At 45.8% G+C, this 16,681-nt stretch overlaps 2 protein-coding genes across 2 annotated transcripts; both read right to left on the reverse strand.

Moving 5' to 3' along the window:
- Positions 1–5,341: 5,341 nt before the first annotated feature.
- LOC149363739 (beta-1,3-galactosyltransferase 6-like) lies at positions 5,342–8,887 on the reverse strand. The gene has a single exon (XM_089573691.1). It carries the CDS (start codon positions 8,414–8,416, stop codon positions 7,364–7,366), a length of 1,053 nt encoding a protein of 350 aa, XP_089429817.1. The 5' UTR covers positions 8,417–8,887; the 3' UTR covers positions 5,342–7,363.
- A 3,266-nt stretch (positions 8,888–12,153) lies between these two features.
- LOC149363740 (beta-1,3-galactosyltransferase 6-like) lies at positions 12,154–16,088 on the reverse strand. The gene has a single exon (XM_089573692.1). It carries the CDS (start codon positions 15,438–15,440, stop codon positions 14,364–14,366), a length of 1,077 nt encoding a protein of 358 aa, XP_089429818.1. The 5' UTR covers positions 15,441–16,088; the 3' UTR covers positions 12,154–14,363.
- Positions 16,089–16,681: the final 593 nt, after the last annotated feature.

Raw genomic sequence — 16,681 nt, forward strand, 5'->3', positions numbered from 1 at the left:
ATTTGTTGCTCTCAACCTTGCGCCAGGTAGTGCATAACTGCATCATAGCTATCAGAGGTATGCTTTGCTGGTTGCAGGATCACTCCCATCAGTTATCTCGGTAGGTCCGAGAATTTCTGGTGCAGAAACCTTCTAAAAATTCAATGCCCATTACTGACCGAGGGAATGCTCCATTCAGGACATGAAGAACTTTCTGACTACTGCTCCACCTTACAGGAGTGAATTCCCATTATGACCACTTCAGTAGTGGGTAGCAGTTGTACAGGTTCCCCAAAAGTAAAGCGGAGCACGCGAGCTGTGGCTGAAATGGGATAAACTGCATGCCAGCGCACTCTGTCAGTGGATTCCCAGCAGAAAGCGAAAGGGCGTCGGCCCTTCCGGCTGACCTCTTACGATGGTCTGATGCTCGCCTTATCGTCAGTTCGAACGAAGCCACGCTGCTACCATCACTGCTCGCCAGAAGCGCTTGCAATGCTTCAAGCAATGTTCCCCCGCATCGTGCAGGAAAGCTGGCCTTCGGCGGCGCTCGCTTTCTACTTCGTCAGAAATGCCACCATTTTCAGTCTGCGTGAGCGCCGTCACGCCTCACTCGGCGGCGAGTTGGTTGCGGTATCGAGTATAATTGCTTCCTCATCGGTTTCGCAGGCGCGTAATGAAAAAAGGAATAGCATGCTTATATTGACTGCGTGTCTTTTTGATATGAAGAGATGCTTAACGGCATAACAAGTGAGGTAATTGAAGACCCCTTGCTTCAATACAAATTGGCTTTCTTACTCTGGACGAAACATATTTACACAAATTTTCATGGAAAATAAGGTTGTCTCTGCTACATTCTTCCTCGATCGGTTATATTTTGAGCATCTATTCGTATCACAAAGACAACGCAGCCAATACTGCATGCTATTCTTTTTTCATGCGTTCCCTTGAGCTAAGCAAACTTTCGACAGCACTTGCCAATCAAACTCTCCGCTAACTTTAGCGCGAACCACGGCGCTCACGCAGACTGAATATGGTGGTGTTTCTAACAAAGCAGAAATCGAACGCCGCCGAAGGCCAGCTTTTCTGCACGATGCGGGGGAACATTGCTTGAAGCATTGCAAGCGCTTCTGGCGAGCAGTGATGGTAGCAGCGTGGCTTCGTTCGATCTGATGATAAGGCGAGCATCAGATCATCGTAATGGGTCAGCCGGAAGTGCCGATGCCCTTTCGCTTTCTGCTGCGCATCTGCTGACAGAGCGCGCTGGCATGCAGTTTATCCCATTTCGGCCACCGCTCGCGTGCTCCGCTTTACTTTTGGGGCACTTGTACACTTTTGATGGCATCCAGGTCATGTCCGCTTTGCAGGGCTGCTGCAGAACACAGAGCTCAATGACATGTAGCAAGTTTACAAGAATGCATGGTTCCTTTATGTCATGGCTTTACTCAAATTCAAGTGTGAATCGATAGCGTGGATGAGAAACATTTTTTGTGGGCAACGGTTAGCCATTCCTTTTAGTGCAATAGCTTAGTACTAAAGGTCTAAAACCCCCACTCACCAATTTCTGGCATCAAGACCTGCCCACCGTGGCAGGTGGAGTTTCAGTTAATGATTGCCAGACTGCACCAGGAGTAGTACGAAGACTCTCATAGACCTATGAATGCAAATTAGAGAATGTCCGTAAGACAGAGCGAAAGTGTCCCCTCCAGTTTTAGTGCACTAGAGCCAAGGCCCTCACTCACACATTTTGCCTGCTTGGCCTTGAAAACTGATCCTTGAACCGAACGGAAGTCCTAAAGCACCCGATTCGCATTTGGCCTAACCACATTACATCTTCGGTCATTTTTTTTTTTGTTTTTGCTGTAGCTACAGGTTGATGGTAGACCCACAGTGCAGGAGCTTCCCATTTATTTTATATTCTGAACCACAGTGTCAAAGCAAATGCATGGTTGATGGAACCAGGACTCATTAAAAGCGGCTTAAAAACCTAACTTTTATCCGTTTTTTGTAATGATGCAGTGAAGTAAACCAGAACTACCATGTTGAGCACATTTTTTTGTAATTTCATTTTCAATTTTAATACTGTACAGGTCTGTTCAAAGACACTAAGTGGGGCTACAAGCAAAAAATGGAACCAGAGACAAAAAGCAAACTCAAAAGAACAAAGTATGACTGTCATCTTGCAATACTAACAGGAACAAAATTGATGCAAGTTATATGCTTCAAAATTAGACATGGATGAGATGTGAAACAGAAGATCACTACAGTGTGCAATGGAACATTGCATGTGAACCTGAAGTTATTGCGCCAGCATTACAAAAACATGGCAGTTCGAAGCATTCATGACTGCAGTCTGATGCTGAGAACACACCCACAGAAAGCTTCGCGTGAATAATTTACAGACTGGCAAGGAGAGAAGAAAATGTGCTGAAACACACAAGTTATCACATTCGACAAAGAAGATGGCATCATGAACATCTGAGCACATGTATTCATTCAAAAAGACTAAAAACAGAAGTACTGTTGGGGACAGAAACGTTATACTCCACGCGGCGAGAGCCGGAGCAACGGTAAACTGCGGCATTTTGGCGAGATAAAGCACAAAACATCGAAACGAGCCAAGCGGCATGCCTGCTGATAATAAAGGTCACGTATTGGCTGTCTCGATCCCACATGCTGCCTGTAGATGGCGTTGCAACGCAGTTTTTCATTGCTCTGGCTCCCGCCGCGTAGAGTATAGAGTACATTAAGTAGAATTTTCTTAGCCCCCATCTACCCTGCAGTTGAAAAATTTGTTGCACTTGGTGATCATGAGGCATCATCCCAGAAATGCACTCCCACAAAGACTTATTAATATCGGTTACAGCATCTGCAGTCAGGTAGTTACGCCACGCTTCTCCCGGAGTTTGAATTACGGAAGAATCACGATCTCAATATGGTCACAAAACAATCACAAATCCCCACTCCCATTGGTTGGCACTGATCGGTGGACATATCAGCCAATAGGAGCGGGGCTAATGGATACTTGTGAAAGGTTTGTGATTTGGTCGTTCCGGAATTCGGCCTCGTCCTTATTATGGACAAGCATGACGGCGCATCAAAAAATTTGTCATGTATCCCATCTGCATCATGGTAGGTGCATACCTGCGCCTGTCACCTGGACACAGAAAGTCACAATAGTGCGTTGAGCTATGCTAAAGCATAAATATCACAAAATAGCTGTAGATTACAGTAACACATGAGCAGAGAATTTAGAATGTGTGTATAGCGTCGCTCTTTGCAAGAATGAGTGCACAGGCAAGTGTGATGTGTATAAAGCACAAACACAAAACAGAAACAAACGAAAGAAATTAAAAAATGACAACATGAAGGCTTACAAATAAACACAAACGAAGCGGAATTTTGCAATTCAGATTTTAACACTCTAGTGAAAAAGTAGAGTGCAGGTGATCCAATGTCATGGAAGCACATCACCCATCAATCATCTTCATGAGATGATCACTCAGGAAGATCAACTGATTAAATTATTTGGGCTACCAGCATCGAAAGAAAGGAGACTGAATTTTGTCCAGACGGAGCACAAGTGGGCTCTGGCTTTTAAATTTTACTGTTTTTTGTGACACGTCTACGTCTGATATTTGGAAAAAAACTATTGTAACTACCCACACTTATCCTCTTTGTTCAAAAATTTGATCAGGGGCCTTTTAATGAACACGGAATACAAACAATACCCGATTCCTATGTATAAACAAAAGTGGGAGTTTGAGGCCTCATGAAAATGAAACAAATATGTATATAAAGCTTATAACGCAATCTCTGCCCGTTCAGCCTAACTATAAGCCGAGGGCTTGGAGAAAAATGAAGACGGCCCGTAAAAATAGGGGGCAACAGATATGGCAATATTGTTGCGACTACTCAACGCCTCCGATTGGTTGAGCTACTTGCACCCGAGTCGGCCATACTGATGAATGAAGCGAAGCTCAGAATAGGTGCAAAGTGGTGTGTGTGTTGTGCAATGAACACTACGATGACGAATATACCGGATGTCCCAGCTAAATGTAACCAAACTTTTAAAAAAGGCGCAGTGTCCTAGTCCAGTGAAACCAACTCAGGGTTGTTCATAGTCGCGTGGCCTAGTCTTGAGTATTTTTTTCGCTCTTCAAAGTTATTTAGTTAAGTTTAATTAGCTAACTTTTTAATTATTAACTTCAGGAAGAAAGTGTCAATGCAAAAGTTTTAGATCGCCTCGAAAAACCGCTAGTAGTGACGTTTCCGTCAAGTTACGATTTACGTAGCTTCATTTATTGGCCTTAAAAGAAAGTTGTCACGTGACCAGCTGCTCGCTCACTTCTCTGCCCCAAAGTGCACCCAAAGTCTCATCGAGGAGAGGACTTCAGAAAAAATGGATTTTATTCTTTAAGGCGCGTCTCGGGACGTTGAAGTGGCACAGTTGTCATGTGGAAGCTTTTTCTTAATGTGCGGGTTATGGTTAAAGGCCGGTAAAAAAACTACTTTACGTAAATATTACTTTGCTGCAAATGTCTCAGTAAGCTGTTTCTCAAAGCGATCTACAACTTTTCCATTGGCACTTTGTTCCTCAAGTCAATAATTAAAAAGTTAGTTAATTAAGCTTAACTAATTAGTCAACCTTGAAGAACGAAAAAAATACTGCAGACTAGGTCACGCGACTCTAAACAACCCTCATTTGGTTTCAGATGGCTAGGCCACCCCGTGTTTTTTAAAAGCTTGGTTACATTTAGCTGGGACACCTGGTATATAGTGCTGGTCAAATGTATTAATGAACAAGCATAACTGTAGAGAGCTGTGTTAACATATCAGTAATGTTTGTTGCTGGGCTAGTTGGGTATGCATGTTACACTTCAAGAAATGGCGCCTGTATCATCGCCCTGTCTCGTCCTTTCAACAGCTTCTTCTTATCTCAGTGATTATCTTTACAATAGAACGCAACGAAACTCTCCCAATTAATATGCAATACGAGTGGTGGTCACGCAGTCAACCAGAACACTGAAAAGTGTACAAAAAAAACAAATCATAGAAAAAAAAACTGAACTGGAATACATAGCGCTGCTGAATAAAAGCCATCCTAACAGGTACACTAGTTTTGAATGAAATTTAGAAATGATGGTTTCAATGCACAGTGCTGATGTTTCAGCAGCTGAAGACAATATTCAAAGATGATGCTGAAGTATGCCTTTCTGTACCAAACTGTGTTTTCTATGTATAGCCATGCACACCTGACATATATTTGGCTTCTGTCACCAAATGGCAAGTTTTGCCATTTAAAATGACAAAACTGAGGTGAGGCGTTTAAAATAGAATAATAATTCTCCATACTGTTTCCCTGCACTGTTTCAAACTCTTTTATGGGCAATAACTTTCAAGCTGCGAGATGGGGCCTCGATACAAATGAACCTAAAGAGCATTTCATTTGCCAACTCAAAAAGGTAACGAACACTAGTCTTATCTTAAAACCAAAGTAGATTCTTTTTTCATGGAAAGATGCTGCTGTTCTTGCAGTTTTTGAGGAAAGGTCTTTGCAAGAACTTTATATCATATCAGCACTGGATTCATTTCCACATCACACACTAATGACACAATAAACAAAGCAGTTCATGGCCCACATAAAGGGTGATAACTGTTACCACATTGGTAACAACAACAAGCACAGGTGCCATGTGTAACCAAATAAGTTATGCAGGAGCGTATTGACTTGCACCATAAGCTATAAGTGAAGAAAAGAATGAGTGATTTTAAAAGACGTTTGCTTTACATGCATGGCAACCTTTTGCTTTTCACATATGGTATCAAACCTTGGCTTGGGGTAGCACATCTTAGGCATGTGAACTTACTTGAATCACAACAAAATCAGCACGGTTCAACTTGTCTCCAAAAAAGTAAGGTCACAGTGAGGTGTGTCATAGCCAAAGAAAATTAATACCAAGTGCCATTTCATTTTCCCCTCTTTTTTAAACTGTACGCTGAGATTATGCAAGTGAAACATTGCAAATGACATTGATGTGACAAGCCTACGGTGAACACAAAGGTAATCCTCAAGCAAGCGAACCTGCCTCCAGTGTTTTGAGCATAACGCTGAGGTTTTCTTGACTATCGCCAGTTCAGGTAACCCAAGATGCTTATATAAACATATACAGAGTGCAACATGACACAATTGAGAGTCATTAATGTAATGTTTCCTATATGTCCTTTGTTATTTTCAGCAGTATTCAAAAGCCGCCGCGGTGGCTCAGTGGTTATGGTGCTCGGCTGCTGACCCGAAAGATGCGGGTTCGATCCTGGCCGCGGCGGTTGAATTTCTTTGAAGGGGAAATTCTAGAGGCCAGTGTACTGTGCGATGTCAGTGCACGTTAAAGAACCCCAGGTGGTCGAAATTTCCGGAGCCCTCCACTACGGCGTCTCTCATAGCCTTAGTCGCTTTGGGACGTTAAACCCCATAAACCAAACCAAAAATCCCGAAAGCTGTCGCATGTTCTTAAGGAGAACAAAACTCATTAAATCAGAAAATTATATACCAAACAACTAATTACACAGCATGGGAAGTGGTTGGAACAAAAGTTCTGCTCGTAGACACAGATAACTGTTGTGCATTAAAAAGAGAACTGACACAACTTCAAGTGCGTATCTGAATAGCCAGACCATTTGTACAGTCCCCTTTTCATGACCGAGGATCAGATAATTTGAGTCAGTAATGATTAATCTACTGCAGTTTTTTAATACATCTACAACTAAAATGTTAGCTGATTTGAACCAGTGATTTGAAAACACTTGGTTAATAGTGGCTGACAGAATAATGAACGGATGCTACTTAACATTTTTGACATTTGTACTCACAAAGTAAACTGAAAACTTAACAATACACAGGACAAATGTGATATTTTTAGACAGATGCTATTACAGATGGCTTAATAATCTGTACTAGAACCAGACAAAAATTTGTTCAAATAAGGCAGAGTTTGAATTAAGACGAATCTTCTTATGCACGTGATGAACAAAGCATCAGTTTAAATAAACAGGAAGTTTGAAATAATGACATTCCACTGTACTATTGTTCTAGCAGACATTCACACTCATTCTTGTAGATAAAAGAACCAACAGCTTGAAACTTTCGGTGCAAGGGGCACTTTCAGTGTCAGAGTACCCATGCCGCAAGGCGGCTACCATATGTTGTGCTTAATATCGCAGCCATATTTCGAGCAACTTGGCGCACCTTGGTACCACACTAACTCTTTGGTACTGGTTATGGCTGTGGCATGTCACATGCCATGTGCAATGTAGTACCGGTCGTCGGCAAGAAGGAGTGTTAGCAGTCTTAATAAAGGGCTAGCACAGATCACCGACTCAGGTCCTATCAGAGGGTGTGTTGCCAGTGCTTAGTCCGGTGCCTTAAAGACGCATCCGTCATGTTGCGGATGCAGCATGCGGACGGCGGGACGTTCCAGTTGTATTCGTAGGTCAGCCTTGAGCGCACCTCCCTGTCACACAACACCCCGTAACGCTTGAGGGTTTTATACTTTTTGTACATCATTGCTGCTGTCTGCTTGTGAGTGACAAGGTACGAGTTGAAGCAGCCACGGGAGCGGTACTCGGTGTCAAAGCGTCGATCATGCCGGCGGTCCATCTTGAGCGGTGCCACCCACACGCCCACCGAAACGTCTTCACTGAAATACTTGTCAAAGTAGAAACCAAAATGACTTATAAAATTTACTGTCCTGTTAGACAACACGTAGCCACCGCCCCGTGCATAAGGCAGGTAATACCCGTCTCGCAGATGCCACGCAGGTTCGGCCCACTTCCCAGACTTGAAGACAGGTGCATTTCCGGAGAAGAAACCCCAGTAGAGATCCCTGTCCGGCCTGTCTCTCTTCCAAGTCGCCAGGTCGTCGGCAATGGCGTCAAGTCTGGCGAACGAATCGTCATCGAGCTTTAGCAAGTAGTCGAAAGAATACTCGTCGGTAATCCAGTCAAAGGAAGTAAGTAGTTTGTCTGTCAACTCATCGTATGAGTCAAAATTGTATGGAAACACAACCATATCGTTGAATTCACGCGATTCTTCCTCGAGGGCATCGCGCCACTCAAACGGCACGGTCAGTGCGCCTACGAAGAATTTGTAAACGATGCGGTGGTTTGACGCGGCTGCTAGCTTCAACCATGTCTGGCGCGCTGCGTTGCGCAGATGCTTAGTCTTGTGGGAAGACAGTATTGCCACAAACAGAAATGCTTTGCCACCTCTGCTGTTCCTATCGTTGGCATTACCACGGTTCTCCGTGCGGTAGAGTACTGAAATGTAATAGTTAAACCAGATGGCGAAAATAAAGCCAAGCACGAACCACATCCCCGCCAGTAGGCAGTCACGAATCTTCGGTTCAAAATCGTCAAGACTGCGCATCTGCCGCCGGCCCATAGCGATGCTGAAATTTGTACGATGAGAACAGTAAGTTACGCTACGAGTTGGTCCGTTGGACACACCACTTCAAACTTTTTCGCTCGCGCCAGTTGCTTATCACACAGACACTTTCGCTACACTGAAAGTCACCTGTGCGAATGCCTGAGTTGGCGTATTTGCCATCGTACGAAAAGTTTTCGTCGGAAAGGCACGTTCACCAATAACCTCCTTGACGTGCACCCACCAACCTCAGTTGATTACATACACACGTAAACATTTTGTATCCGAGATAACCGTCCTTAGAGATGTCACGCACACCCACAATTGCTAGAAAAGTTGCCGACACCACCCGTACAGACGCATGAACTAGTACTAGTGCGGACCAAGGTACGGACAGTACGGATGGCCGGATAGTACGAAAAAGGACGAACGTGCAGACTCGGGATCATGGCTCGGGATCACCGTGCTCGGGATGCATGCCCCGCGCGCCGCGGCACCGCGGCTATGCCCGCGGCTTCTTCTTTGACTTTAACCAAGCAATCCAATCGCCTAAGATGAATCTATATAATTTTACAATTATTACAATTTTGAAACATGCAAAATAATATAGAAGGAAGAAAAGGCGTTTTTTGTCATGCGCTGAAAGTAACCGCAGAAAAACCCAGAAAAAGAGTCTTGTGCATATCATCATCATCGCCAACAGACGTCAAAGGCGCTCAAATTCGGTCGTCGCTAAAGCCACGTTGCCTCGCCGATCGTCTAGGCAACAATCAAAACGAAATCCTCTGAAACGGCAGAAGAGGCAGCTTTAGCCCTCGCCCTAGCGCATACCAAATTGAGAGCGTCATTCTCAGTGACCCCAAAATGGCTATCAATAATTTCGCTGGCTCTCTGAATTTCACGAAGGACTCCATGATCACATATCATGATCTCACCAATCATTTCAAACTAGAGAGGAGAACTTTACCCCCCACCGAACAAAAGCCTGACTAAAGAACAAGAGGTGACGTGCGTCGTGTACGGACGAGATCGATAGGCACACCATCACTCCTCGCGCACATTTATCCTGACCTATATATACAACCCCAACTGTAAACGCTGTGGCCAACGAGCCAACTACGATGATATCCTATGGGATTGCAAAACAGAGCCACCTCCAGGTACCGCTCCTTCTCTCGAGCGGTGGGAGACCGTGCTGGCTAGCTCTGACTTTGGAACGCAAGTTCTGGCGGTGGAGTGGGCTGAGAAAGCTGTCAAGGGTTATGTTCGACCACTTAACGCGACATCTTAGCACCAAGCTCTTTCCGACGAATAAAATGTTTTAGAATCATGCTTTCGAGGCACAGCAACATTCGAGCACATCAGCTCGTTCAGCATAAAAACTGGTCGAGGAAACGAGAGCTACAACTGCCTCACTCTGGGTGGGCACCTCAAGCGCGCCATGTCTGACAGAGTTGTCCTCCAGACACTGCACAGCATACGGATGTCTTCTGTATCTCGCTTCCCTCGAAACGCAGCCCTAGTTCCGCGGTGGTGCTGCGAACGAGCAACATCAGTTTGCAGCTTAGCACTGGCTGCTTCCAAAACGGATAGTCAGGTGCAGGCCTAGTCGTATGCTAACCTTGGCGTCGCCATCAAATTGCAGCCAGCTGCGTGCTGTCGACATCAACGGCCGCCAAAATCTCGAACCACATGAAGAATTTTCAAGCAACAAATTGCAATAATTGTTGCCATGAACCAGCCCAAGAAAATCGCTGTTTTGCATGTAGAAAAAGAGTCGTTGCATGTAAATGCCCCGATGTTTTACAAATATGAGCCGAAATGCTGCTCGCGGGGCTCGACTTGGCCGCTTAGGTTTACAGTTCTGATGCCACGAAGTTACCCACTTCCTCTATTCAAGAATGAACAGTCATCATTTCATTTAAACTATGGTCAAACCTTCTCCGACCTACACATGCGTGCCTCCATATTGCTTCATTACAGCTGCACATCCAATTCCGAGAGTGCAAGTGAACCAAGAACTCGTGCTACAGTACGCCGGCACTTTTGCAAAATGAAGATGAGAGTGCAACATGCACGTGCTGCACCGGCAAAAGAAGGCAAAAGTGCTGCACTCCTTGAACTGGTGCAGTAAGTGTAGTCAAATCAAAGAGACCTTAGCATTGCATGGAGGAGGAGGTTTTGACGAGATGGAACATGCATCTATTCCTGCAATAGTCTCTTGCAGCAGTGCAGAATGGGCTCAGAGTGCTATTTAAAACATGTTCATTCATTCGCAAGCTTGGCGAGAAATCCAGCCCCTTTCCCAACATGGTTTGTACGCATGTTTGCGCTGCGTGTCACCAGAAGTTTGTGAATGTGATTATATTGTTTATCTACAGACGTGAAATCTGTTTCAGAATTCCCTCACCAAAAGCAAAGCTTGCAGTTTTCTCCAACACTGCTTACCACCCACATTACAGGAGGGCATATGCAGCAAGTGCAAAGAATTCCTTCAAAGTGCTACTCTACTAGTGTATTGGGCAACATTTGTACCAGAATTTGAGCAATTTCTGTTCGACATTGCTTTCTAAATGTCACTCCACAACACAGAACTAAACTGCAGTGATTTCTCAGAAGAAACAGCGTCCGGTGAGAAGTGCATTGGACATAAAGGTGGAGTCCACTACTCTGCCACCTTAACCTTTCATTCGCACATATTTTGTAGAGTGTCACAATCACTTTGCTATAGCAGTGCAGTGTGATCTGAAAATTTTTGCAATATTTGCGCATTTCTCACCTTGGAAGCCAAGTAGACCAAGCTGCATGATGAGTGCTGTACATGGCAAACATTTTTCCCTTACATTCTGTTGTTTAAGTGTATCATACTAATACACTCTTTGTGAGATGGATTTACCTCAAATTACCGGTGATTAGACTTCAATGCAGCACAATTACTTTCCAGCTGTAAGGGACCATTACTGCAAATACCATTGCTATACTCTGGGACAACTTTTCTTGGCAATGCACTAGAGGGAAGGCAGCTTAAATTAAGGACAACGCAGCGAGCTATGGAAAGAAAAGTGATAGGTGTGATGTCAAGAGATCGAAAGCGGGCGGAGTGGGTGAGAGAACAAACGCGTGTTAAAGATATCCTAGTTGAAATCAAGAGGAAGAAGTGGGCTTGGCAGGGCATGTAATGCGAAGGCAAGATAACCGCTTGTCCTTAAGGGTAGCGGAGTGGATTCCAAGGGAAGGCAAGCGTAGCAGGGGGCGGCAGAAAATTAGGTGGGCGGATGAGATTAAAAAGTTTGCGGGAATATGGTGGCCGCGGCTGGCGAAGGACAGGGTTAATTGGAGAGACATGGGAGAGGCCTTTGCCCTGCATGGGCGTAGTCAGGCTGATGATGATGAACAACCCATTCCCCAGGGAATGGGACAACAGCTTGTCTCCTTCCCTTTCCTGCCTACCTCTGCAGCATTGGCAAGAAAAGTTGTCCGCGAGTATAGTATGGCTGCAGGACCAACAAACTGGGGCATCCTGGAGAAAGCAAGCAGTTGTGATTTCAAAATTCCCATACAACTGGTAATGTACACTGTATTTGTCGGTTCTACTGATGATGACCAATCTCTGCCACCGCGCTGCCACAGCCAGTCCAGGGATTACGCAGTCACGGTGGCAGATACAGCCATAAAAGTAAAGTGAGGCAATAGTGGACCAAGTCTGCATGGCTTCTGCCCTAATGCATAGGTTCAGTGCCCTCAGCCACACCAAGCAGTGCTCAGGAAACAGGGCTGTGCTTGGGACCAGTCACGTTGCATTTTATTCGCTAATTAAATCCAGAAGGCACATTTGACAATATTTTGGCAAGGCCACAAGTCAATATACGCAGCACTAAACATGGCACATTAGGAACGATATATCCTGGAGGAACGAGTATTCTCCCAATCTTACATTACGAAGTGACTAAGAACTCATACTATGCTATGAATGCTGCCCGAGTAAAATATGAGACAGATAAACTTCAACGCTTGTTGACATAGTCCTTTCCAGCTCCTCAGAATTTCACACAGACTAGTAAAAGTACTTTGCAGTGCACCATATGCAACCTGATGCATGGGATACAAATCATTTACACATATCAAGCCACAGAAGATTAAATGTTGCAACATGCTATTGGTACATAATAGGCAACAAATGCTTCAGTCTCTGGGGCCAAACGAGACACTGAGGCTGGATTGCATACGGCTTTATCAGCATTCTAGCAGCTTTTCAAAATGTGCAATGACGAACGCAGTTTGTCTTCAATCAAAACCTTTTTTTTTTGTTTTGATGAAACTACCTCGTCAATTATAATCTGGCACATTTAACAGGCTTTTGTAATGAACTGAGCATGCTGAACAGCTTTGAAATTACTGTCGAGCCCAATTATAACGAACAATTGCTTAACACGAACGAGGGCGGTGCTATCGTCAAAATATCTAATAGGGCAATGGTATCGCATCTCAGATAAAATGAACAAGTAAGGCTGTACAGCACGGTTACAGGGAACGAGGAGGTTCTGTAAACTGGGCCCTGGAGTCGAAATTCCCAGTCCAGCGGAGAGAGATGAACCCCCTCCTCAATTTTCTAAGGAAATAACGTGACCCCCTAGAAAGCAAAAAAAGATCGGTTGTATAAAGTGCAGACAAAACTTTTTGACAGATACGGTCGTCAAAAACTCAATGGCAAAGACCTGCAGTCATTGTATGTCTTCTGGAAGACTAGCAAGGCACAGTAATTTCATAGCTACGTTCTCGTGCAAACGACATAGAAGACTGGGTGATGCGTGACTTTTGTTTTCAACAGGTGTGCCGCTAGGCTTAAATTTAGAGGGGAATAGGGATGAGAGGCAGCTTGTTTGCTGAATGGCTTAAAAAAAAAAATAGGAAGGTTCGATTCTTGCTCAACAACCGCGCAGTGCACAATGTGCTGTCTTCTCTAACTGCGATGGTCACGCTCTTCTACCACCGAAGACCACTAGCCAGGCCTGCCATAGAGATCGGAATAAATCAAGTGCTCGATGTGTCCTATTGGCACCACGTCGCCAGTGCATACTGATAGCGATCGACTGACCAGACGCCAACGGTCCATTTCGCGTGACTCTGTTCCCCAAGTTTGTGTGGATGGAAATGACTGCTGAGTGCATCAAGAACTGCTTCCGTCAGTCAGAGTTTATAATCCCAGGAACCGTGGCGGACGCTGTCGAACACCCACATTATCGGATACATGTAGATTTGCGGCAACGCGTTGTCGATACGCAGCTAGCCCGGCATGTCGTCTGGGATGACTTTATTGGTGCATGCAGATGATGACGGTGACATCGGAGAGCCATTCACTGACGAAAATATTAGTGTGCTTACTACGAGCACTGTCCCATTGTCACGAGTATGATGAAGACAATGACAAGATGGCTGACCTGCTGCCAGCTGCCATGGAAGCTTCCACCGTGATCAGTTACATCGCGTCCCTGTAGCAGTGCTATCGGGGAGGGGCATGTGACTGCTTTAGAGAGCTTGGAAAGCCCCATAATATGGTCACTTTGAATAAACAGATGCGCATAATAGACTTAATCTGTCCGACTTTGTATTTTTGGCTGTAACATGGAAAGTCCACTTAAAACGAGCCTCGGATACAAAGAATGCAATCTGTGTGAACGCCAGGTTCATTGTAAGTGGGCTTGACTGTACCACTAAATGCAACAGATGGTGAACACATGGTGGTGTCTCCCATTCCATATGCCTCACAGCTGATTAGACTACGGATGATGAGTAGGTATTGCAGTTAACTTGAATCTTGGGGCACAGTTAACCACTACCAACTGCTATGCCCACATGGAGTATTTCACATCCGCTGTCTGGGCTGTAGACATCCAGAATGTGGGTGCACACTCCTCAAGATCCAAGCCGCAGAGAAGGCACGAGAGGTCCCTCTGCCCATAAGGTCTCATAAGCCACGGCCACTTTGCTTAGGCATCGATATATCACTGATATTGCGAATGCAGCACTGGGATGGGCGAGCCTCGCGGTCGTACACGTACGACATCCTAAACTGCACCTCCTCGCGGCAGAGGACGCCGTCTTGCTCCAGGCTCTGGTACTTGTCTTCCATCATGGACTTGGTCTGCTTGTGCGTGACCAGGTACGAGTTAAAACAGCCCCGGGACTCGTTTTCGGTGTCAAATCGCCTGTCGTGGGTACTATTCAGGTGCCACGGAGCCAGCCAGACGCCCACCGAGACGTCGTCGTTGGCGTACAACTGCAGGCGCTCCCAGCTGTAATGAAAGTATTGCACGAGCGCCCACGACAGGACGTACCCGCCTCCGCACGCGTAGGGCAGGTACCGGTCGCTAAGGTACCACGTTGGCTCGGCCCATGGGCCGCTATGCGCCACTGGCGCGTGACCCGCGAAGAAACCCCAGTAGAGAAGCCTATCGTATAGAAACATGGTTTTGAAGGCTTTATCTTTGAGCACCAGCTCTGAGACAATGGCGTCCAGCCTCGCGAAAGAGTCGTCATTGAGCTTGAGCACGTATCGGGACCAGAAATTGGCCACCAGCCAGACGAACGCCTGCAACACTTTGTACGTCCGGCCGCTGTAGGCGTCGGGGACGTGTTCTAGGAGCACTAAGTCGCGATTTACAGCGGCTTCTTGTTCTAAGGCGGCCCGCCGGTCACCTGATACGCCGAGACAGCCCACAAAGAAACGGTGAACTACCCGTTCACCAGACTTGAGTCCCAGCTTGAGCCACGTGCGACGTGCAGCGTAGCGTAGCGCTTCGTTTTCTTGCGACGACAGCACAACCACGAAGAGGAAAGCGCGTGCCGAGGGATCTTTACCGCGACCGTCGACATCGATACTGAAGTGGTCGCCTATCACAGTCTCTTCCATCGTTTCCAGCTGTGCGGGAAGGCTAAACCACATCAGCCAACCGCAGGCAAACCCAAAGATAAAGCAAAGTGCCCAAGACAGCCTGAAGCACCGGCCAACACGCCTTTTTGAACATATCCGAGTAGACGTCATGATCGTGCGCTGCGACAGCAGTCCGTGCCACTGTCCCGTTAAGAGGAATTCGTATGAGACACTTTGGTCACAAAAGAATTATGCGGCTTAAAAGCATTAATGTCCACAAAATCGATCCTACCACAGCAGTTTTGCAGCACGTTGAAAGCACCGTGTTTGAGAACATTTTCGCCCAACCCAGATTCGAATCCCTCTCGCCGATTCAGCCAATCGGCGACCATTCCGCCGATGGCGCTAAGTGCGGAGGGCGTATTCAGAGGAAGGTGATCCTCGTTGCGATTGGCCAACCGAGAACAGACGTCACTGCTCTACTCTACGTCACTCTGTGGGGACTTTTGGGGAACACTGCGCTTCAACCGACAGGGAAAATCTCAACTCTTCGTGAAAATCCTTGCTCACTATCCCGAGGTATCCCAAGGTGCATTTCTTGCTCGCTTGTTTATTTTTTTGCCTTGAGCATGGAGACGGACATGTGCGATGGCGTTGCTTCAGCGGTTTGCGACAAGGCGTTCTTCAATACTAGTAATTTAAAAACACCCATCAAGGATATTCATGGGGAAGGACGCAGTTGTTGCTGCGACGCGTCTTTTCTTTTTCTCTTTCCTCTGATCTCTCCTCTATCTGCACGCGGCAGCGGTGGTGGCTCGGCTCCAGCCAGAAGGCACGGCCGTTCTTGTGCGACTTACGTCCGAAGCATTTTGTCGCCCTTCGTGACCTGCGACGGCACCACAACTTCGAGGAAGAGGTGGAGAATCCAGTCTTCGACTCTAATAATAAAGGTAAGAAACGAAGTCTATAACTGTTGCATGCACGCACGCAGTGATCAAAGCAATAAAGGGCCAAAGCGGGATGCAGTCGCGCGCTTAGATTACCGATTGAAAAGTTGCAGTTTATTGACTTTTCGAGTGCGCGCATTTTAAGTTTGTAAACACAAAGCGCGTTCTTTTTTTTTATTTACGGGCTTACACTCACCTGGGGAAACTTGCACGTGGTTTTGTGCACGAAAACTTAGCGATGACATGCACGTTTTTAAAGGAACCATGAAGATTTCAATGGGCTTAGTCTAGTGCGACAGATCTGCAGAGGTAGCCTTTGCGGGCATTCGAGTGAAATGTGCAACGTAAGGTACTATAACCTTTGAAAGCCATGACTTGTCATAGTCATTTTGCACTTATTTGTAATGTAAGGTATAGTTTGTACAAAGTTTAGGTAGTCATAGTTTTGACTCCTAGTAATTCTGA

This window comes from Amblyomma mixtum, chromosome 2, assembly GCF_055824585.1.
Source record: "Amblyomma mixtum isolate Tamu chromosome 2, ASM5582458v1, whole genome shotgun sequence".
Lineage (NCBI taxonomy): Eukaryota > Metazoa > Arthropoda > Arachnida > Ixodida > Ixodidae > Amblyomma > Amblyomma mixtum.

What these genes read in the sequence shown, in the direction of transcription:
- LOC149363739 (XM_089573691.1), bottom strand. Translation starts at nt 8,416, where the DNA reads ATGGGCCGGCGGCAGATGCGCAGTCTTGACGATTTTGAACCGAAGATT.
- LOC149363740 (XM_089573692.1), bottom strand. Translation starts at nt 15,440, where the DNA reads ATGACGTCTACTCGGATATGTTCAAAAAGGCGTGTTGGCCGGTGCTTC.